Here is a 22,836-nt window from a genome sequence, read left to right as displayed (position 1 = left end):
ATCCTAGACCATATGCTCCTGCTCTCGGCCATGTCCCCCACCTGCCTTCCTGTGTGGGTAGGCGAGCGAGTAGTGCTGTCTGTCCTTCCTCGTGCCCGGGCGCCCCTCCTCTGGAACACCGACGAGCACACCTCAGCCTTGTCCTCCCTCTTCCACACCATCAAGTTCTGCACCCTACCAGCATAGGGACAGCTCTCCCATCGAACCCTACCACAAGAGCCACCGCATCTTCCCTTCACAGCCGGATTCCTGAACCAAGTTCTCCACACCCTCTTTCCTCCATGAGGGCTTCCGTCCAGCTCTCTGCTGGGACAGCTCTTGCAAGGTCACCAAAGTTTCCTGTTGTTACAGGAACAGGATTCTCTGTCTTGGAATTGCTTCACCTGTCAGCATCTTTGGACACACAGAACCAACCGACACCCTTCTTGCCCACACTTGCTTTGCTTAGCTTCACTGGTCACTCCTCCCTATCGCGTTTGCTGGTTCTTCCTCATCCCTTAACCTTTGCAATGTGGAAGGCCCCAGGGCTCAGTCCTCTGCCTTCTCTAATTATATCTTCTCCCTAGATGACCTCATGCGTGCTCCCAGCTTTAAATAACAACTAAATGTTGCAGACTCTGGATCTCAGTCCACAGCGCAGCTCCCTGCTGGAGTCCCCGCTGGGTGCTCCCCATCCCTGGTGAGGTAGCTGATAGGTGTCCTCTGATAGATGCCTCAGATGTTAACACACCCCAGCCGAGCCTCTGTGCTTTCTCCCTGAGGCTGGACCATGCTCAATCTTCTCCACTTGAAGGACATGACCTCTGGTCCTCCATTTGTTCAGGTCAGAAACCTTGGAGATAGATCTCTTTTTTCTTTAACCCCACAACCAGGCCATCAGCCAGTTCTGTCTGCTCCACTTTCAGAGTATATCCAGGGCCCAGGCTTCTCTCACCCTTTTCACTACTACCACTGGATCCAAGGCACCACCATTCTTACCTGGACTATTGCAGTCGCCTTCCTTCTAAATGGGCTTCTTGCTGTCACTCCTACCCCACTACAGTTCTTCCTGTTTTCATTTCTGCCCCACTGCAATGCTGTACCCAGCCATCACAGCGATTCTTCTAGAAGGTGAGTCAGATCCTGTCATGCCTCAGCTCAAAACCCTTACTCAGAGAAAGAACCCTGGCCTTGGTCCTCTTCGTAGTGCACCCCAAATACATGCATGCCCCAGGGCCAGCTGGTAAACATACACATGCCCCAGGGCCTTTGCACTTGCTCTTCCCTCTGCTTGCAATGACTTTTCTACATTTATTTGCATGGTTTTCTCCCCTTCTGTCAGATGTCTCTGCTCAAATGCCATCAAAGAGGCCTTCTCTGCTTATCCTATACAAAATAGCAAATGCTTGCCCTTGCAAAACTCATTTGTCTAACTGTTTTACTTTTTAAAAAATCCTTTTCTGCCTTCTGCTATTAGAATGTCTCCAATGTATAGAACAGTGGCTGGCACTTCATAGGCCAGCATGGATGTTTCTGGGATGAGTGAAAGACTTTAAAATTGTATTTGTTTTTTGTTTGTTTTGTTTTCAGACAGATTCTCACTATGTTGTCCAGGCTGGAGATCAGTGGCACAATCTTGGCTCACTGTAACCTCCGCCTCCCGGGTTCAAGCGATTCTTCTGCCTCAGCCTCCTGAGTAGCTGGGACTACAGGCGTGTGCAACCATGACCAGCTAATTTTTGTATTTTTAGTAGAGGCGGACTTTCACTATGTTGGCCAGGCTGGTCTCAAACTCCTGACTTCAGGTGATCCGCCTGCCTTGACCTCGCAAAGTGCTGGGATTACAGGCATGAGCCACCGCGCCTGGCCTAAGATTGTATTTGAATGTTAAAGAAAAACTCTACAGATTGTTGAAGCTCATCTCATAGCAATGTTTTAATAGATCTGTGTAGATTGAATACACTCTCTAGGAGTTTCTTTAGTTGAAATGAGTCATCTAGATGTGTAAAGTGGTATAGACTGAGATCTGGAATAATTGGTCAGCAGTCCTGAGTGCATATGTGTTTCAAATGGAGTTGAGGAAATGAGATGAAAACCTGTGTTGAAAGTTAGTTTGTTTTTGTGGATCTGACTCCGGTCACTGCTGCACTGGCATTATCATGCGGCTGACAGTTCTTTTCTGCTGCGTGGCTCCGCGTATGCCCGGAGGCGGTCCTGAGCCTCCTGTGAGGGCTTTTTTACCAGCTGGAAAAAAAAAAAAACAAAAAACCTCAAATGCTGTGGTGGTTAGTCACAATAGGCAAGATAAGTGTCCTAGATTGTCATTTGTTTCTGTTTGAACTGTTCCCTGGAAAACTGAGTAGAAAACTGAACAATGGATTGTACAACGGTACAAATGAAGGCAGAATTTTTTTTCCCCACTTGCCTTAAAGCAAAGTTGCTTGTTGTAAAAGTGACCTAGAAGTGAACTTGTGGTGACATTTAAAATTATACAAATTGGAAAAGGCAAGTGGTGCACTTTTGCATATATTGGAATTATTGGTCTCTCTGTGTGCTTTAGGCAAGCGTGAGTGGGAGGAGAGAGCTCAGGGTTGACACAGGCAGCCCGGGGTTGGAAGAACAAAGGCATTGTCGCTAGCTTGGAGGTGTGACCTTGGGTGAGCTGCTCGGCCTCTCCAGGTCTCAGTTTCTGACTCTCTTAAGTGGGGATGATAACACTGACCTTCCAGAATTTCTCTGTGGCTTTGTTAAGGTGACCTAGCTTGGTGCTGCCTAAACGTATTCTGTTTTGGGGAATAATTTCTGTTACACTGCTATTTTACAAAGAAATACGATTAATCCCATCACGCAGGGAGAACATTTAGACACTGAATAGGAGGTTGTCCCCTATGAGCACTGCGCAGTGGAGCCAGGCCTCTTCTTACAAGGCAGGGGTGTCTGGCTGCCGCCAGTTCGCCCCCTCCACCTGCCAGCTCCAGCCACACTGCCCAGCAGTGTTCTTGGACCCAGGGAAGGACCCATTTTTCATTTTCCAAGAACCCTTCTGTTCCCATTTTATTTCCCGAGGTGTCTTGGCCTTGGATTCATCTAGCCCTGAGCACATTACCTGTCACATGTTTCCTTGACATGTCCCCTTTCTTCTGGTTGGAATTTTCCCCAATTAGGACTAACGGGCTCATTAACAACAGCTGGCAATTTAAATGTCCTTTCTGTAAGAATAAAGCTGTCCCTTTCACTATTCTCTGGCTGTAACTTGCTTCAAGTGGGATGGGGTGGAGTGGGTTGGTAGAATGAATGGATACACAGGTTGTCCAAGGAAATCTAATCTCTGGGAAGAAAAATCTTGCTAAGGCCGGTTTTGTAGTTTGAATATTCTAGATACCTGCCAGGCACCAGCCGATTAATGCGCAGCCGTTCATCTTTACGTCTTGCCTAGCAGCTCCTCCTCTGATGTGTCACCTTTCCCGCCATTTCAGCACATCCTCATTACCCAGAGAAGTCCAGGCTGCAGGTCAGGTGGAGTGGCTCTGCACTTGTCCGCCTTTGCCTACCCTCAGCCACCAGGTGGCAGCAGAGTCTGTCTGGGCCTGAGAACTGATGAAGCCGAGCCAACGTCAGTCATTTATTAAGGACTGTGTGCAGTAGGTTTGTTCCCCTGTAAGTCAGCCTTGGCGTCTGATAGCTGAAAGTCAAAACCATCAGCTTGTACGTGGGGTGGCATGTTGTGCTAGTGCTCAAAAGCGATCATGCAATTGCTACCGCCCAAAATTTTGTTTATTATTATTATTATTATTATTATTATTATTTATTTATTTATTTTTTTGAGGCGGAGTCTCGCTCTGTCGCCCAGGCTGGAGTGCAGTGGCCGGATCTCAGCTCACTGCAAGCTCCGCCTCCCGGGTTCACGCCATTCTCCTGCCTCAGCCTCCCGAGTAGCTGGGACTACAGGCGCCCGCCACCTCGCCCGGCTAGTTTTTTGTATTTTTTAGTAGAGACGGGGTTTCACCATGTTAGCCAGGATGGTCTCGATCTCCTGACCTCGTGATCCGCCCGTCTCGGCCTCCCAAAGTGCTGGGATTACAGGCTTGAGCCACCGCGCCCGGCCTATTTTTTTTTTGAGGCGGAGTGTCACCCAGGCTGGAGTGCAGTGGCTCGATCTCGGCTCACCGCAACCTCCGCCTCCCAGATTCAAGCGATTCTCCTGTCTCAGCCTCCCGAGTAGCTGGGATTACCGGCGTGAGCCACCGCTCCGAGCCTAAAATTTTATTTTAAAAGTAAATACTTAATTATTTCAAAGCCAATACCTAACTTTAGTCAGTTTTACCTCTGTAGTCTTATTTCCTTCTTTTTCTTTTATACCACTCTATTTGATGATGGGCCATTTCTAAAAAGAAGACCAGTAATGTGTCAATGCTTTGGAAAATGTCTCTGTTTATTTGTGGAGGATTCCTTAAAGCTGAGGGTTGAAAGGTGCTGAGCCGGTTTCTATAGCTCCTTTGTTAAAAGCTTCCTACCACAACAATTGATAGGCAGCCTCCTCCGTTTGGCCCAGGTGAGGTGCTTAAAAAATTCCTTCCCAAACCAATTGCAGGGAGACTCTCTTCTGCTTGGTGGAGGGGCTTGGAAGCTGTCCTTTAGCTTGTGCATGTGTGAGCCTGGAAGCAGTGCCTAGAGCTTTGGGGTCAAAGGGTGACCCCAGGCAGGGGCAGGGGCACAGGAATTACTTTGCAGAGGGGATGTCCCGCTTCCCTTCCGAAGACTGAATGTTCTCACACATGATTAGGCAATGCCAGTAACTCTTTGGGTAGTGTACAAAACCCTGCATTTGTTTCTAGGTTATTTTAAAAAATAAGAAATCTCACTTTAAGGCAGCAGACAGAATAAAAACCAGTCTGCCCTGGTGCAGAACTGTGCCTCTGTGGGCTCTCTTCCTGGCTTAGCTGGGTGAGGCGACAGCAGAGAACTATTACCGGCAGAGGGCTGAGTTGGGCTGTGAGTGGGGCCTGAGACAAGGTCTGAAGTGACAGGGTCTCCTTATAGCTCTGTGAACCCCCTTGGTGTCTTAATTCCAGTCCCCAGTCCTGTCAAAGCCAGCCACCCTGCACTGGTTTTTTTTTTTTTTTTTTTTTTTTTTTTTTTTTTTTTTTTTTTGAGACAGAGTCTCATTCTGTTGCCAGGCTGGAGTGCAGTGGCACGATCTCGGCTCACTGCAACCTCTGCCTCCTGGGTTCAAGCGATTCTCCTGCCTCAGCCTCCTGAGTAGCTGGGGCTATAGGCGCATGCCACCATGCCTGGATAGTTTTTGTATTTTTAGTAGAGATGGGTTTTCACCATGTTAGCCAGGATGGTCTCAATCACTTGACCTCGTGATCTGCCCGTGTCGGCCTCCCAAAGTACTGGGATTACAGGCGTGAGCCACTGCACCCGGCCGCCCTGCGCTTTAATGCAGACACCACAGCTGGTAGACGCTTCCAGACTAAGATGTCAAGGAGACTTGGTTAAGTGCAAGATGGAACACAGAAGCTAAACCACAGGAGAGTAGAATTCTAAGAAGGCTGATTTGAGGCGGACTACAGTCCACACCTGACTGTGTGAGACCCCCTGACCTAGTGCACATTCTGCAGCGTCAAGGCCCCTGTGTTGGCTAGAAGTGTGTTGGGACCTGCCTGCAAAGGTCCTGGTAACTGGCCTTCCTTGGGCTCCAGGTCAAAAGGACAGAGTAGTTTCTAGAGCCAGCAATTCTCTCTGTATTCCCTCTTCCTCTCCTTCCAGTGTGTTGGGTTTTTCAGTGTCTTGGCCCAAGGTTGCTTGTACACTTGAAAGCAGAACAGCTTGAAGATGGATTATTTCAGTCTTCCCTGAAAGCCTTTGAGAGTCAGGGAAATTTTGCTAGAAGGCTTGAGGTATAAAGGAGGGAGAGGAGGCTGGGGGTTGGAGTGACTCACCAAGGCTGAGGGGACGGAGCTTGTGGGTTTTACCATTGCCAGGTGTCTGGTTCTGGGGAGGTGACTTTTCCGCAGAGGGGAAGAGCTGACCCTAAGTAGGTGAGGGCCCCCTCTCCAGTCTCTGGCCCGAGCAAGGCCTGCAGCTCCCAGGTTCTGAGGGTGAGCGTCCAGCTTCTGGTGGATGGTGCTTTCTGCCAGTGTTGGGGTTGGAGCTTTCTCTACTCCGACAGTTCCACCCCTCCGTCCACTTCTCACCTTCAAAACTTGGATCAACTCTCTTGTCCTCAATGTCTACTCTCTGGGTCTCTTTGTCTTCATGGGTTTATGTTTGTATTATCTCCCTACTCCCATCTTATTGGGGTTTTCAGAGGAGATGATGTAAGTGAATAGATCAGCCTCTCATGTTTAACTTTGGAAATCTGCTTGCTTGCTCTCTCCCTTTCTTTTTTAAAATTGAAGGATAATTTACAGATGGTGAAATGCAAAGATCTTAGACATGCAGTTCTTTGGGTTTTGACAAGTGTACGACCCACATCTGTGTCAAGATACAGAACATGCCCACTGCCCCCAAAACCTCCTTTCTGCCATTACAGTTCCCTCTCTGCCCCTCTGTCATCACCCACCACCGCTGTGATTTCTGTCACCATAGGTAAATTCGGGCCTTCGTTTTTGAATATATGAGGGTAATGTATATGGTCCAAATCACTCTCCCAACACAACTAACTAACTGAAGACCAACTCTAATATTAGAAGAAATTGGAATTTAAGTAAGAACAACGCCATTTTATTTAAAACACACACAGTTGTGTCTAAATCTAACCTCTTCCTTCGGGAGTAAGGAGAGAAGGTGTGTTGTCTTCTGGAATTTCCTTCATAACCAGAACTTCATGTCAGTTAAAAATTTCTTCCATGAAAAAGAAACTCAAGAAATCAAGAAAGAGCCTCAACGTCTTTGAATAAACATCACGTCTCCTTCACAGACGTTCCATGCCATATTGTCCTTTGTTGTTCTCAACAAAAACAGAGACTTCCCATCTTAAAAATGTACATGCGATGTCTTATTTAAAAAAGCATGTTAATTGCTCGCCTTTCAAATAACCTCCAAAGTTGTATACTTGAGGGCAGAGGCCGCTGTGATGGGGTTGTGGGAGAGCGTCTTGGGTGGTGCGCATGTGTGTACATGGGAACATGTGATGGTGAGCTGGTGGGGACTGGGGTGTGATAGTTGCTTGGTTTCTGGCTGGTGGTCACTTCTATTGTGTAGATGTTGCATATGTGACAAAAGCCATATTTCAGAATTTCAAGTATTTTTCCAGCAAGGTCCAGCAAGCTCTGCAGGGCAAGCCATCAGAAGCGAGACTGAGCCAGGCATAAAACAGCCAACATTTATCAAGTGCTTGCCCTGCCAGGCCTTACTAAAGCACTTTGCAGATATTTACTCACTATTGCTCGCGACCCCTGTGAGGTAGGTACTAGTTATCTGCATCTTACAGATGGGGAAGGGGCACTTGGAGGTAAAGTGACCTGCCTGAGGTTTCCCAGCTCCTAAGTGATGGAGCCTGCCAGAACCAACCATCAGGAGGGACTTCACAGGTGAAGGAAGGTTCTTACGCTCACTAGGGGTACTAGGAAGGAATTCCTAGTTGTAGCTGGAGCAAGTGATACCCTTCTTTGCCTTTCACTACTTGCTGATACCTCCTCAACAGGAGTCAGCTCAGAATTGCCGGAATGAACATCTCATGAGAACGGCCTCCCTTTCCCTTCCCACCGCCACTGCCCTGCTTTGGGCCTCATCATTTCTCATCCTGACCGCAGAGACACTCTCCCGTCTGGTGTCCTTTCCTGTAGACTCATCCACTGAGTCCATCCTTCATGCCGCTGCCAGAGTGATCTTTTAAAAATGCAAGTCTGACTGCTGTATCCCTCCCTGTTCAGAACCATCGGATGGGTCCTTGTTTCCTTCTGAATCACGTGCGCACTCTGGCATGGTGTACTGGGGCTTCCTTGGTTTGATCTCTGGCTACATCTCCAGCTTCTCCTCCAGCTGTGGAATTTGGCACCCTCTCCTGTCTCCCCCAGCTGTCCCCTATCCCCTTGCCCTGTTCTCTCTGGGCACACCATGCTGCCACTTCCTCAGACTTCCCACTCTGCTCTCTGAATGTTCCACCAGACTCGCATTCATCCTGGGAGGCACAGCCAAGGACCATCTTGTCCCTAAGGTCCTTTCCGTCCCACCTTCCCAGCACTTCACAGCCAGGAGACTCGACCCTGCTCTCCTTTTCATCCTGCTGTGTCCTGGCTAGTCCTCTGTGGCACTGATCACACAGTGTGGCCTTGCTTTTTTTTTTTTTTTTTTGAGATGGAGTCCTGCTGTGTCACCAGGCTGGAGTGCAGTGGCGTGATCTCAGCTCACTGCAACCTCTGCCTCCCGGGTTCAAACTATTCTCCTGCCTCAGCCTCCCGAGTAGCTGGGACTAAAGGCGCCCACCACCATGCCCAGCTAATTTTTGTATTTTTAGTAGAGATGGGGTTTCACCATGTTGGCCAGGATGGTTTTGATCTCTTGACCTTGTGACCCGCCTGCCTCGGCCTCCCAAAGTGCTGGGATTACAGGTGTGAGCCACCGCACCTGGCTGGCCTTGCGTTTTTATATACTGACCTTACCCAAAAGATGTGGCTGTCCCTGAGGTTGAAGATCAGGCTTACTGTTGCATTTCCACAGCCTGCACACACTGGGAGTTAATAAATGCATGCATCTGTTATTTATGTATGAATGAACGGATTCACTTTCCTTGCTACACTATATACTCTTCTAAAAGTTACCAGGCTTTCTGGAACTTATATTAAGAAATCCAGATACCAGCAATAATATCCAGGTAACTCAGCCTCTGCCCAAATTGCTTGATGAGATTACCTGTGTCTCAGCACCAGGACCACAATTTCGGTTTCTTTTCCATTTTCTCCATGCCCTGACACACTGTTGGATATCCACTACCTGTTTAAAAATGTATATCATGATTTGAGTTGGTCAGGTGTTGGGGGTGGGATATGACAGAGAAAATGGGGTCCCAGCTACTGAGGACCTGACACATGAAAAGGGAGACAGGACAGATCCTGTTGAGAAAAAAAACCCCATTAAAGCTGGTTCCGGAGCCTTTCCTCCACAGCCCAGAGATGCCTGTGCACTTCCCCCAAGAAGCTCCTCCAAGTTGCGTGACCCTGATGAAGGTCTTCCTTCAACCATATGATTTGTTACAGGAAAAATGAGGAAGGAATTTGGAAGCAGTTAAGGTCACTTTGTGCCGAGACTATCGCACTATATCATGTTAAATAAAATGTCAGGTGATAGTTATTGAGTCATTCTTTCCTAACGGTGTTATGCACAGTAGATAATTTTATCATCTCTATATGATTTGGATTTGAATAAATTATCAGTTTTTAAGAATTTAATAAGAATATGTAAATATATTTGTATTCCCTATTTAAGTCAACCTAAGAATGAAATGATGAGAGTAATGATATTTTGTGAGGCTGGTGGGGGCCTTTTGGTAGATGACCTCCTCTGATCTCCTCCACGATCCTGGAACACAGATAGTACATCCCCTTCTTACAAATGAGAAAACTGAAGCTCAGACAGGTTAATTTGCCTAAGGTCTCCCATCCCAGAGTATGGGTTCAAATTTTAGAGGTTTTTCACCTTATGCTACCTATAGATAGTCAAATCTAAATTTATTCACATGAAATGATGGGTTAAATCATTTACAAAATTACCAACCATAAGATTCTGTTGGCAAATACCCATGAAATATTTATTTTTAAAAATGTCCTGTCCATGCACATGGATTTCAGTTTTAAACATGAAAAATATTTTAGCTTTTAGGTTGCAAAAAAATCCCCCAAAACAACCCACCCACTATATGGATAGTATACAAAATGAACACAGGCTGATGTACATCAATGTTTCCAAATAGTAACAGGAAACCTGGAACAGTATTTTTGGGGTGGAGGTAATTTGGTAATATATATATGCCCAGATAAAAATTGTACAAGCCCAGTGATCCATGGAGGCCTCTTGGGGGTTCTGTGGGTACGGCGACAGGGACACAGGAGTGCAGGGAGGGGCTCTGGGTTGCCAGAGACCTGCTGTGGAGAAGATTTCTGCCCTCAATAAACCCTACAACTGTACACAATTTAGTTTGAGTCCTATTTTCATCATCCGCAAAATTAGGCTACTTATGCCTTTGTGGGGTGTCAGCATTGAATATTGGGGTGTCAGCCAAGTGCTTAGCCAGGAGCCTGTCTGCGACATGGCTTAGCCAGGCGGGATGTGACATGCCCTCATGGTCAGTGAGGCATGCTCTCCTGGCTATGACAACTGGGAGGATGTGAAACTGAAGCTGGGTGCTGGCAAATCATGGAGGCAGCTGGGAACCTCAGTGTCTCAGGCTCATGTCCTCAGCTGGGAATGAGAAAAGGATGTGGCTTAGGAGAGCGGCGAGCCTGATGTCTGAAACCGCTTTCCTGTCATGGGTGAGAAAGTTGAAAAGCCAGTTTCTACCAGGAAGGTGGCACGGGACGCCTTGGCTGTGCACCTGGATGTGCGGGGCCGTTTCATCACACAGCTGCATGGGGCTTGCTTGTGTGCTGAACTTTCCAGGACGTCCTGAGACTGGACCTTCCGGTTTCCAAGATTCAGTCCCATTGTCACAGCCTAATATCTGATTTTTTGATTTGATTATATGGTATAGAGAAGTGGAAAAATCCTCAAGTTTGAGTCATTAAACATTGTAAAATAGGGCCAGGCACAGTGGCTCACACCTGCAATCCAAGCACTTTGGGAGGCTGAGGTGGTTGGATCATTTGAGGTCAGGAGTTCAAGACCAGGCTGGCCAACATGGTGAAACCCCGTCTCTACTAAAAATACAAAAATTAGCTGAGTGTGGTGGCGTGTGCCTGTAATCTCAGCTACTCGGGGGGCTGGGGCAGGAGAATTGCTTGAACTCAGGAGGTGGAGGTTGCAGTGAGCCAAGATGATGCCACTGCACTCCAGCCTGGGCAACAGGGCCAGATTCCCTCTCAAGAAAAAACAAAAAACAAAAAATCCCAAAACCATTGTAAAATAGAAATGGATGTAGGGAAGAGAGAGGGAGAGAAGGCAGAGCAGGAAGGAGGAGGCAGGAAGGGCAGAGCTGGCATCAAGGCAGGCCCTGGGCTGGATGCCCAGGAGTGTGGGCAGAGGGGGTGCAGCACTGAGAGGCGGACTGGAAACTTCTCCTGCCAAGCTCATGACAATGAATGGGAGGCAGGGAGGAGGCCCACAGAGCTTGCCGAGTGCTAAGTGCCTGCCCCCCTGCCCCGAGCTACACCTTGGTGCCACTGTCAACGGCCAGCCTGAAGCCTCCAGGGAGACGGCCACCAGTGTCTCTCAGGGACCTGGGCTTCCTTCCCACCAAGGAAGAGGGAGAGAGACTAGGGCTGCGCTCCACTGTGAAGAGCCCAGCTAATTATTCATGACATCCCCGCAGGATGGCTGGACTGCCACAGCTTCCCCGTGCCCATCCTCAGAGACAGAGCCTCAGGAGTGGACATCCATCTTTCAGGAGGGACTTAGAGGAGCCCTCCCAAGGATGAGCATGTTGTTTCCCGCCGAAGCCTTGAGTTTTGAAGAGTGAAGCGGGGATGGTTGGTGATTCTAGGTTTAATGCTTCCACCCGATTCCCCATTTCATCACACTCCTCAGTACTATGACATTTGGATTAGTTTTTAATCTTCTCTTCCCCTTTTTGTTGTTCTGCTGTTGAACTGATTATGCAGAACTGTGTGTTGATGTCTCTGTGGCATCTTCCCTCCCGGGATGCAGCTCTGTTTTCCAAACACCCCCTCTTAATCCTCTTAGGAGGGAGGATGCACCAGGGTGTTCACCCTGTCTGTCAGGACCAGCAGAGATGTATGCTTTACAGGTGTTTGTTAACCTGGACCATGCTGGATGGGAGGCTTGGAGGCACCAAGATGCTAAATCTCTTCCCCATCCCTCCAGCCAGGCATCTCAAGTGGCTAAAGAATAAATGCATGAAAATTAAGAGCCAGCTCTGCCTGCGAAAGAGAACAGGAGCAAGCTGGCTGTTGGCTGTCACCTGGAGTCACCTGCTGGGAAGTGCCGAATCACCTCAGACCAAGGACAGGAAGGAGGCTCGGTGAGTGACAGTCCCACCCTGGCAGTGCCAGGAACAGCACAGCTTCAATTCAAAGTGCAAACAGACTCCCTGCATCAGAGCCGACCTATTGGTGTGAGATATTTCACTTCCAGCCCAGGGGCATTTATGATGTATAGATCCACACAGGATCGCCTGGTTTCATTTCTCATGTATATGGGCTACTCGGGACACCTCTCACTTTCCCAACTTTTTGTATCTTTTTTATTTTCTTTCTTTGAGATGGAGTCTGGCTCTGTCTCCCAGGCTGGAGTGCAATGGCGTGATCTCAGCTCCCTGCAACCTCCGCCTCCCGGGTTCAAGAGATTCTCCTGCCTCAGCCTCCCAAGTTGCTGGGATTGTAGGCGTCTACCACCACACCTGGCTACTAACTGTTTATATCTTAATGCCTTTCCGGAGCTTTCCAGAACATGTACAACATGCTCCTAGTGGACCTGGAGATGGTTGAGGGTGGGTAGCACAGGAAGACAGTTACTGTTACTTCAGTTTTCTTTCAGGTCTTCTGGTTGAGTGAAGAAGAGGTTTTAGTTTGGTGATGGCATGTCCTTAAGAATTCACTTGCTTCCCTCTCTCTGTTCTTTTGAGAGCGGGTCTCCACTAAGCATTTTAGCAGGTAAAAAATCTAGCTAGAATTTAATTATATTGTCTTGTTTTTATTTATTTTGAGGTTGTAATTGCTTTCAGGTCTTACAGCCAGTAATAACATTTTTCTATTCATGTTAGAAACGTTTATTTAGCAAACGCTTATATAGCATTTACTCTGTGGAAGATCTGTTTTAAATACCTTAAAAAGAGAAACTGTTTTTTCTCTCTCTGTCATTCTCTTTTTTTCTCCCTCTCTCTTCTTTTTTCTTTGTGGTAGGGTCTCGCTCTGTCACCCCAGGCTGGAGTACAGTGGCAGGACTGCAGTTCACTGCAGCCTCGACCACCCTGGCTCAAGTGATCCTCGCATCTCAGCCTAAGAGAAACTCTTGGAACAGAAAACCAAATACCACATATTCTCAGTTATAAGTGGGAGCTAAACGATGAGAACACATGGACACAAAGAGGGGAACAACGGACACCGAGGCCTACCTGAGGGTGGAAGTTGGGAGGAGGGAGAGGAGCAGAAAAGATACCTATTGGGTACTGGGCTTAATACCTGGGTGATGAAATAATCTGTACGACAAACCCCCATGACAGTAGTTTTCCTGTGTAACAAACTTTCACATGTACCACTGAACCTAAAATTAAAGTTAAAAATAAATTATGTTAAAAGGGAAACTCTTGTTTTTCTTATAACCTAATAACAAACCTATGTGGTAAGAACTATAATCACCTTCATTTTATAGCTGGGGAAACTGAGGCAAGAGGCAGTTAAATCAGGTTAGGAAGTAGTAGAAGTGGTGCTGAAACCCTGGCAGTGTGGCTCCAGATTTTGTGTTCTTTTTTTAACCGTTTTTTTTTTTTTTAGAGATAGTGGCTTGCTATCTCTAAATAGGCCAGAGTGCTGTGGTACAGTCATGGCTCACTACAGCCTTGACCTCCTGGACTCAAGTGATCCTCTCCCCTCAGCCTCCTGAGAAGCTGGAACTACAGGTGTGTACTACCAGCTTGAGTAATATTTAAAAAATTTTTTTTTGTAGAGATGGGGTCTCACTGTGTTGCCAAGCTGGTCTTGAACCCCTGGCCTCCAGCGATCCTCCTGCCTCCCAGATCCCTGTGATTACAGGCCTGAGTCCCCATGACTGGCCTGGACTTTGTGTTTATAACCTCTGTGCTATGCTGCCTCTCCATAGGGAATATTAAAAAGTAATGTTTTCAGGCCAGGCGCTGTGGCTCATGCCTGTAATCCTAGCACTTTGGGAGGCCAAGGCGGGCGGATCACCTGAGGTTAGGAGTTCAAGATCAGTCTGGCCAACATGGCAAAACCCTGTCTCTACTAAAAATACAAAAGTTAGCCGGGCGTGGTGGTGGGTACCTGTAATTCCAGCTACTCCAGAGGCTGAGGCAGGAGAATCGCTTGAACCCGGGAGGCAGAGGTTGCAGTGAGCTGAGATCACACCACTGCACTCCAGCTTGGAAGACAGAGCGAGACTCCATCTCCAAACAAACAAACATTTTCAGGGAGAACAAGTGAGTAGATTCGAAGGAAACGTTGATATAAAGAAATGAGGTCCAAGCCTGGGTGGAAATGGCAGATATGGTGGAGGTGAACAGAAATGGGTGCAGCGGCTGGCCACACTGGCAGATACAAGGAAGAAGGAGCTAGTGGATTAAGCACTTACTTGACCTCAGACACGGCACACTCCTCAACAGGGTCTCTAGAGCCTCAGCTAATTCCTGTGGGTTGACTCTGTAGTGGAGATCTCTTGCCGGAACAGATGTATTTGTAATAATACACACATGCGTATGCATATACTGCTGCTTTTGCTGTTAACTACCAATCCTTTCCTTTCACCTTGGTGACAGCCATAGGGGGGTTTTCAGCTCTGCTCAGAGATAAGCTGAGGAACTCCTCCAGGCCCTACGGATGGGGGTGGTGCTGGGCAGGTAGTCAAGGCAAGGCTACTCCTGAGGCCAAGCAAGGTCTTAACCAAGTATTGAAAAGTGACTTCAGGCCTGGTGCAGTGGCTCAAGCCTATAATCCCAGCACTTTGGGAGGCCGAGGCAGGCGGATCACCTGAGGTCAGGAATTTGAGACTAGCCTGGCCAACATGGAGAAACCTCATCTCTGCTAAAAATACAAAAATCAGCCAGGCGTGGTGGCGGGCACCTATAATCCCAGCTACTCAGGAGGCTGTGGCAGGAGAATCGCTTGAACCTGGGAGGTGGAGGTTGCAGTGAGCTGAGATTGTGCCACTGCACTCCAGCCTGGGTGACCACAGTGAGACTCCGTCTCAAAAAAAAAAAAAAAAAAAAAAAAAGAAAAGTGACCTCAGTCTTCCTACTCAAAAAGGACAGTGCTAGGTTCAAACATGACTCTGGACCATGATTCTCAGACTTCAGGGTTTACATAATGAAGAATTTAAATCTTAGAGATTGATTTGGATTTGGCAGCTCTTTATTTTACTAAGTATGGACATTAAAAAGCAAACCACACTTCCCTAAACAGTAACGAAGTCCAACCACAGTCTATCATCACTATCAATACATAAATGCAAGGAGGTCCTAACACAGAAACATAGGGAAGAAATAAACTTTGAATAACCCATGTGTGTGCGCACGTTTGCATGCATGTGCATATCACATTGCTTAAGACAAAGAAAACTTCTTTGGGGAACACCATTGGCAGTATTGGGAACCACCGACCCGGAGTGCCTGTCTGATGCTTTTGCTGTCTCCTGTTGGCTGCCTTAACTACCTTAATTTAAAAATTACCTCCCTCAAGTCATACCAACAAGGCATTTCCTCGTTACCCTGAAATGGAAGGTCCTGATTATGGATCGTCCTGGCTCTTACTTACTCTCTGCAGATTTTTTCTCTTTTGTTATTGTTGTCACTTTAAGTTCTGGGATACATGTGTAGAACGTGCAGGTTTATACGCGTGCATGTGCCATGGTGGTTTGCCGCGTCTATCAACCCGTCCCCTAGGTTTTAAGCCCTGCACTCGTTAGGTGTTCATCCTAATACTCTCCCTCCCCTTGCTCCCCGCCCCCAACAGGACCCAGTGTGTGAGGTTCCCCTCCCTGTGTCTACGTGTTCTCATTGTTCAGCTCCCACTTATGAGTGGGAACATGTGATGTTTGGTTTTCTGTTCCTGTGTGAGTTGGCTGAGGATGATGGCTTCCAGCTTCATCCATGTTCCTGCAAAGGACATGGACTCATTCTTTTTTATGGCTGCATAGTATTCCATGGTCTATATGTGCCACATTTTCTTTATCCAGTCTACCATTGATGGGCATTTGGGTTGGTTCCAAGTCTTTGCTATTGTAAATAGTGCTCTCTGCAGTGCAGATTTTTAAAAACCCACTTCCCACTCAGCCCCATCACCAATAGTGTAGAATGTCCTGGGAGGCTGTGAACTTTGAGAGGACAGCTGTGGTGTCTGCTCACTGCCCTATCCTAGGACCTAGCACAGGGCCTGGCATAGGGCGGGTACACAATGCCTGTTTGTTGCATGACTGAATGAATAAACAAATGAATGACTGATGAAGGAGATAATTCAATTTTTAATTTGTATTCTTAGTGTGCAGATCTGATGAAGTCTTCATATAAAACACATTTGTGAATCATGAAACATGATAATCAAAAGTATACTGTGAACCCACCACACGACCTAGGAAGAAAACTGGGGTCTAGCTCCCCTATTCCGTCCTCCTTGCTTCCCTAGAAATAAAAACCAGCTTGAATTTTGGGTTTATCATTCCCCTGCTTTTTAAAAGAATAGTTTTAAAAATCACATGTTTACTTATTCCTAAACAACATTGTTTAATTTTTGCCGATTTCTGAGCATTATAAAAATGTTATATGGTATACAGTCTATCCTAAATTTTATGTTTGCCAGCCTTGCTTCCTTAAAACATAGTTTTAAAAATCACATATGTATGTATTCCTAAATAATGTACTGTTTCATTTTTGCTTGGTTTCTAAGGCTTATAAAAATGGTATCATATAGCGTGTAGGTTTTTGATACTTGTTTTTTTTCCCTCGCCATAATCATGTTTCTAAGTTTCACTGGAGGAATAGGTCATTTATTTCATTGCTGAATAACAGATCATCCTCTGAATAGCACAATTTATTCATGCACTCCTGTCAATGGAGTTTGGGGCAATTATGAACAATACTGAGATGAACACTCTTTTAAACAAATTTAGTTGCTAAAAAAGAAACCATTATGGCCAGGCACGGTGACTCACGCCTGTAATCCTACCATTCTGGGAGGCCAAGGCAGACTGATCACTTGAGGTCAGGAGTTTGAGACTAGTCTGGCCGACATGGTGAAACCCCATCTCTACTAAAAATACAAAAATCATCCGGGTATAGTGGAGGGCGCCTGTAGTCCCAGCTACTTGGAAGGCTGAAGCAGGAGAATCGCTTGAACCTAGGAGGTTCAGTGAGCCGAGATCCCGCCATTGCACTCTAGCCTGGGAGATAGAGTGAGACTCCGTCTCAAAAAAAAAAAAAAAAAAAAACCAAAACAAAAACCAAAGCCAAAATGAAAAACAAAAAACAGCATTATACACATACATATATATATATAGCATAAGACAAAATGAGAGGTTAACGAAATTACAAGATAAACACCTTTAAACATCCACATGTAAAGGAAATTGACTCTGACCCCATAAGCCTGCCAGGTTCACTTTCCCAAATGCAAAGCCCCACCCCTCCTCCAAGAGTAAACGCCAGCCTGCCTTTTGTGCTAATCGTCTCTTTTCTTTGCAGTTGTGCTCCCCATTCCTGAATACTACAGATGAGCTGTGCCTGCCTCCCCTCTCCTCCCTTCCCCTCCCTTTGCTTTGCTTTTATGTCAAAATATTAGTTTATACCTGTGTGTTTCTCTGGCATGCTTTTATCGTCTGCAGGGATGTTATTCTACTTTTTCTTTTTTCTTTGAATAACCGTGTGGGATTTGACTTCAATCCTTTTCTGCTACTTATGTTTACATAATATTAGATTTCCTGAACTTTTTGAAAGGAGGCATAATTTTAAGGGTTTTTCTTATTTCACAATGGTAGAGCACTCTCTTCTGTTGTTTTTGTTGAGTGTTTTAAAAATAGGGCCCCTCACTTCCTGAGAACGTCCATTCCATTCTCTCCTACTGTAGTCTGGGTTCTCTTTGTTTGCTTTTCTCTATTTTCCTGAAGTGCTCAATTTGGAGTCTGTTCCCAGCTGGGGTTCTGTTCTGGATGGGGGCTTGGGCTGGTTAGTTTGGAGTGTTTATTAGGCCCAGTCTTCCCCAGCCTCTTCTGACTTTACCTTTGGAACTCACATGCTTTTACTGAAAGATACAAATGCCTCCCTGGGTCAGGTGCTGTCCTCCAGCTGCCTGCGGGCTTTACAATAATTGTTTCTTGATTATTTTAAAGTTCTTGTTGCAGGTGATCAGTGACTATCTGGGCCGGTAGCATGGGCCAGGAGAAGAATTGGCCAAGATGGTTAGTTGTAGGTTAAAAAAAGGCAGATTTATTAGAGAAAGTAGGCAAATATGTTGCAAGGATGCAACAGGCAGGTTAGCAAGAGAGGAACTGACTGCAAGGAAACGAAGGCTTCCCGGGGATTTTGTAGGATGGTGCTTGTGCTGTGTGCTGAAGAGGGCTTTGTGCAGTACTGATGATGCCACGGTTGCAGTGAACTAAATTGAGTTATTTTATTAGTTGAGGGTTGGCACAGGAAGGCGCAGTTGAGCACAGGAAGGTCGTGAGTTACTTGTGCAGGAGGGTAATGTGTTTTGGACCTTATAAAAACCCTTACAGCTTATCTGTTTTCTGTGTTTTGCTTCCTCTGCTCCTGCCAGCCTGACTTCTTTCCCCTCATTAGGACCCCACAGTTCTGAGGCCTACCAGGTGCTCTGTTGCTTCCTTCTGTGTCCTCCAGCAAAGCTGCTGATACCATGCAGATCTTGTATCTGTGTCTCCACCCATTTGTGTTTTAGGGTTTGTAGGGATTTGGTGTCATCTTGTTTGTTATAGGGATTGTCCATGGGTTTTTAGTTTTGCAATCCTGGCTGCTTTGTGTATCTTTATGGGGGATTTGGAGATATTAAATAATTATGCCATCAAGGCTGCCACCTTCTCAGAATCTTCATGTTGTTTTCATATACATTGAATTTTTTCTTTTTCTTTTCTTTTCTTTTTTTTTTTTTTTTTTGAGGTGGAATCGTGCTCTGTCACCCAGGCTGGAGTGCAATGGCACGGTCTTGGCTCACTGCAACCTCTGCCTCCGGGGTTCAAGTGATTCTCCTGCCTCAGCCTCCCAAGTAGCTGGGATCACCAGTGTGTGCCACCATGCCTGGCTAATTTTTGTATTTTTGGTAGACACGGGGTTTCACTATGTTGGTCAGGCTGGTTTTGAACTCCTGACCTTAGGTGATCTAGCCTCGGCCTCCCAAACTGCTGGGATTATAGGCGTGAGCCACTGTACGCAGTCCATATTGAATATTTTTTATACATCCACTGTTGCCCACCTATAAGAATTTTTCTAAATATACTTTGGGGAGAAATTACAGGCTGTTAGGGTATGTGAAGGTTCAACATTATAATGCTAAATTGTTTTCTCAAGTTTCTGTATCAATTTATGTTGCTACCTTCCTTCTGGTTTCTTTAGGTTTGGTTTTCTCTTGCTTTTCTAGTTTCTAAAGATGAAAGTTTAAGTAATTGATTGGAGATTTTTCTTCTTTTTAAGGTATTTACAGCTATAAATTTCCCTCCAAGTACCTACCGCTTTAGCTGTACCCCAGAAACTTTGGTATGCTATTTTTTTCCTTCATCTCAAAACTTTTTTCTAATTTCTCTTATTTGTTCTTTGACTTCTTGGTTAAGAAGAGTGTTTTTTAATTTCCACATATTTGTGAATTTCTCAAATTAATTTTTGTTATTGTTTTCTAATTTTACTGTATGGAGAACATACTTTTTATAATTCTAATCTTTAAAAATTTATTGGGACTTATTTTGTGGCCTAATAGATGGTCTATCCTGGAGAATGTTCCATATGTACTTAAGAATGTGTATTCTTCCTCAAGGATCTAGAACTAGAAATACCATTTGACCCAGCAATCCCATTACTGGGTATATATCCAAAGGATTGTAAATTATTCTACTATAAAGACACATGCACACATATGTTTATTGCAGCACTGTTCACAATAGCAAAGACTTGGAACCAACCCACATGTCCAGCAATGATAGACTGGATTAAGAAAATGTGGCACATATACACCATGGAATACTATGCAGCCATAAAAAGGGATGAGTTCATGTCCTTTGTAGGAACATGGATGAAGCTGGAAACCATCATTCTCAGCAAACTATCACAATGACAGAAAACCAAACATTGCATGTTCTTACTCATAGGTGGGAATTGAACAATGAGATCACTTGGCCACAAGGTGGGGAATGTCACACACTGGGGCCTGTTGGGGGTGGGGGGCTTGGGGAGGGATAGCATTAGGAGAAATACCTAATGCAAATGACGAGTTGATGGGTACAGCAAACCAACATGGCACATGTATACCTATGTATCAAACCTGCACATTGTGCACATGTACCCTAGAACTTAAAAGTATTTTTTTAAAAAAAGAATGTATGTTCTTTGCTAGGTATGGTGGCTCATGCCTGTAATCTAGCACTTTGGGAGGCCAAGGCAGGAGGATCACTTGAAGTCAGGAGTTCAAGACCAACCTGGGCAAAATAGCAAGATCCTGTCTACAAAATTAGCAACTTAGCAAGACCCTGGGCAACATAACAAGACCCTGTCTCTACAAAAATTAATAATTAGCTGAGTGTGGTGGTGCACACCTGTGGTCCCAGCTACTCGGGAGACTGAGGTGGGAGGATAACTTAAGCCCAGGAGGTAGAAGCTGCAGTGAGCCATGATTGTGCCACTGGATGCCAGCCTGGGCAACAGGGCGAGACTCTATCTCAAAAAATAAAAGAATGCATATTCTGCTGTTGTTGAGTAGAGTGTTCTATAGATGTGTGTTAAGTATAGTTGTGTACAGTGTTGTTCAAATCTTCTATCTCTTTGGTAATCTTTTGTCTAGTTGGTCTACCCATTACTGAAAATGAAGTATTGAAGTCTCCAACTATCATTGTTGAATAGTGTATTTTCCCTTCAATTCTGACAGCTTTAACTTCATATATTTTGAGGCTATATTGTTAGTTGCATGTATGTTTATAATTTATATCGTCTTAATGGATTGACACTTTTACTGTTATAAAATGTTCTTTATTATGTAGTCATCCAGTACTCTTTTGGTTACTGTTTGCCTATCTTTTTTCCATCCTTTTACTTCCTTTTTCTTTTTGAAATGGCGTTTTGCTCTTGTCGCCCAGGCTGGAGTGCAATGGCGTGATCTTGGCTCACTGCAACCTCCACCTACCTGGTTCAAGCGATTCTTCTGCCTCAGCCTCCCGAGAAGCTGGGACTACAGGTGTTTACCACCACGCCTGGCTAATTTTTTGTATTTTTGGTAGAGATGGGGTTTCACCCTGTTAGCCAGGATGGTCTCCATCTCCTGACGTCGTGATCCTCCCACCTCAGCCTCCCGAAGCGCTGGGATTACAGGCGTGAGCCACTGCGCCTGGCTCATCCTCTTACTTTCAAATCTTTGGGTTTTTTGTTTTTGTTTAGTTTTGTCTAGAGGTGAGGTTTTACTATGTTGCCTATTAGTAAAAGTTCAACACTGGACTTGAACTCATGGGCTCAAGTAATCCTCCTACCTCAGCCTCCTGAGTAACTGGGACTACAAGCACATGCCACTGTGCCTGGATGGGTCATTTAAAAGAATTTTTTGTTCTGCCAATCTCTGCCTTTTCTTGGAGAGTTAAATCCTTTCACATTTAATGTAATTACTGCTAAGTTAGACTGTATTACATCATTATACACTGTATGCCTATCACCACAGATACATAGCTACTTCTTTTTTTCTTTCTTTTCTTTTTTTTTTTGAGTGACAGGATCTCACTCTGTCATCCAGGCTGAGTGCAGTGGTACAGTCATGGCTCACTGCAGCCTCCACCTTCTGGACTACAGGCATGTGCCACTGCATGTGGCAAATTTTTTTTTCTATTTTTTGTAAAGATGGGGTCTTGCTATGTTGCCCAGGCTGGTCTCGAATCCCTGGCTCAAGTGATCCTCCTGCCTTGGCCTCCCAAAGTGCTGGGGATTACAGGTGTCAGCCACTGCACCTGGCCTGTATGCTCACTTTTTGTTTTCTTGAATCAGTTTTGGTAAGTTATATTTTTCATTCCAAGTTTCAAATTTATTTGCGTAATCTCACATATAATATTCTCTTATTATCTTTTACATTTCTGTTTCATCTGTAGTTTTCTCTCCTTTTTATGTCTAAAATTATTTGAGCATCTTATCGTTTTTCAGGATCAGTTTTATCAGAGATTCATTTGTTTGATTAGTTTTATCCAAAAACCAACCTTTGACTTTGTCAATCCCCTCCATTATATTTTTGTTTCCTAGTTCACTAATTTCTGCTCTTACTTTCAGTATATCTGTCTGTGTGTATCTATCTTTTACTTTCTGTGGGTTGGATTCTTTTTGTACTAATTTTTGTCAAGGTTATTGATTTCCTTCTAAGCAATATTTTTGCTGCATCTCTAAATATTTGATATGAAGATATTTAATAATCATTCACATTTAACAGTTTTGAAGAATTTTCAGTATAATTTTCTCTTTGATTAATGACTTATTTAGAAATGTATATTTAAAGTTTTAAAACGTATAGACATTTAAAATATAGCATTTTAGGCCAGGCATGATGGCTCATGCCTGTAATCCCAGCATTTTGGAAGGCCAAGGCAGGAGGATTGCTTGAGGCCAGGAGTTTGAGACTAGCCTGGGCAACATAGCAAGATCTCATCTCTAAAAAATAAGTATTAAAAATTAGCTGAGCACAATGGTGGTGCCTGTAGTCCCAGCTACTCAGGAGGCTGGGGCGGGAGGATTGCTTAAGCCCAGGAGTTTGAGGCTGCAATGAGCAGTGATCATCGTGTGACTGTACTCCAGCCTGAGTGACAAAGTGACCCAGTGACAAAGTATAAAAA

At 45.3% G+C, this 22,836-nt stretch overlaps 1 protein-coding gene across 12 annotated transcripts in view; it reads left to right on the top strand.

Annotated features, from left to right (window-relative positions):
• C14H2orf76 (chromosome 14 C2orf76 homolog) overlaps nt 1–22,836 on the top strand; it is a 96,070-nt gene that overhangs the window by 64,593 nt on the left and 8,641 nt on the right. For 7 of the 12 annotated variants that reach the window (XM_030916236.1, XM_030916243.1, XM_030916244.1 and 4 more), the window contains 2 exons: nt 11,962–12,118; nt 12,999–13,206. In XM_030916236.1, coding sequence (XP_030772096.1) covers nt 11,962–12,118; nt 12,999–13,098 — 257 coding nt within the window. In that variant the 3' untranslated portion in view covers nt 13,099–13,206. Of the gene's footprint in view, nt 1–11,961; nt 12,119–12,998; nt 13,207–22,836 lie in introns of those variants that run through there. The other 5 variants (XR_004053138.1, XR_004053139.1, XM_030916240.1 and 2 more) reach the window with 1 other exon arrangement.

This window comes from Rhinopithecus roxellana, chromosome 14, assembly GCF_007565055.1.
Source record: "Rhinopithecus roxellana isolate Shanxi Qingling chromosome 14, ASM756505v1, whole genome shotgun sequence".
NCBI lineage: Eukaryota > Metazoa > Chordata > Mammalia > Primates > Cercopithecidae > Rhinopithecus > Rhinopithecus roxellana.
The sequence above is the reverse complement of the archived record's forward strand: the minus strand, read 5'-3'. Positions and strand labels throughout refer to the sequence as shown.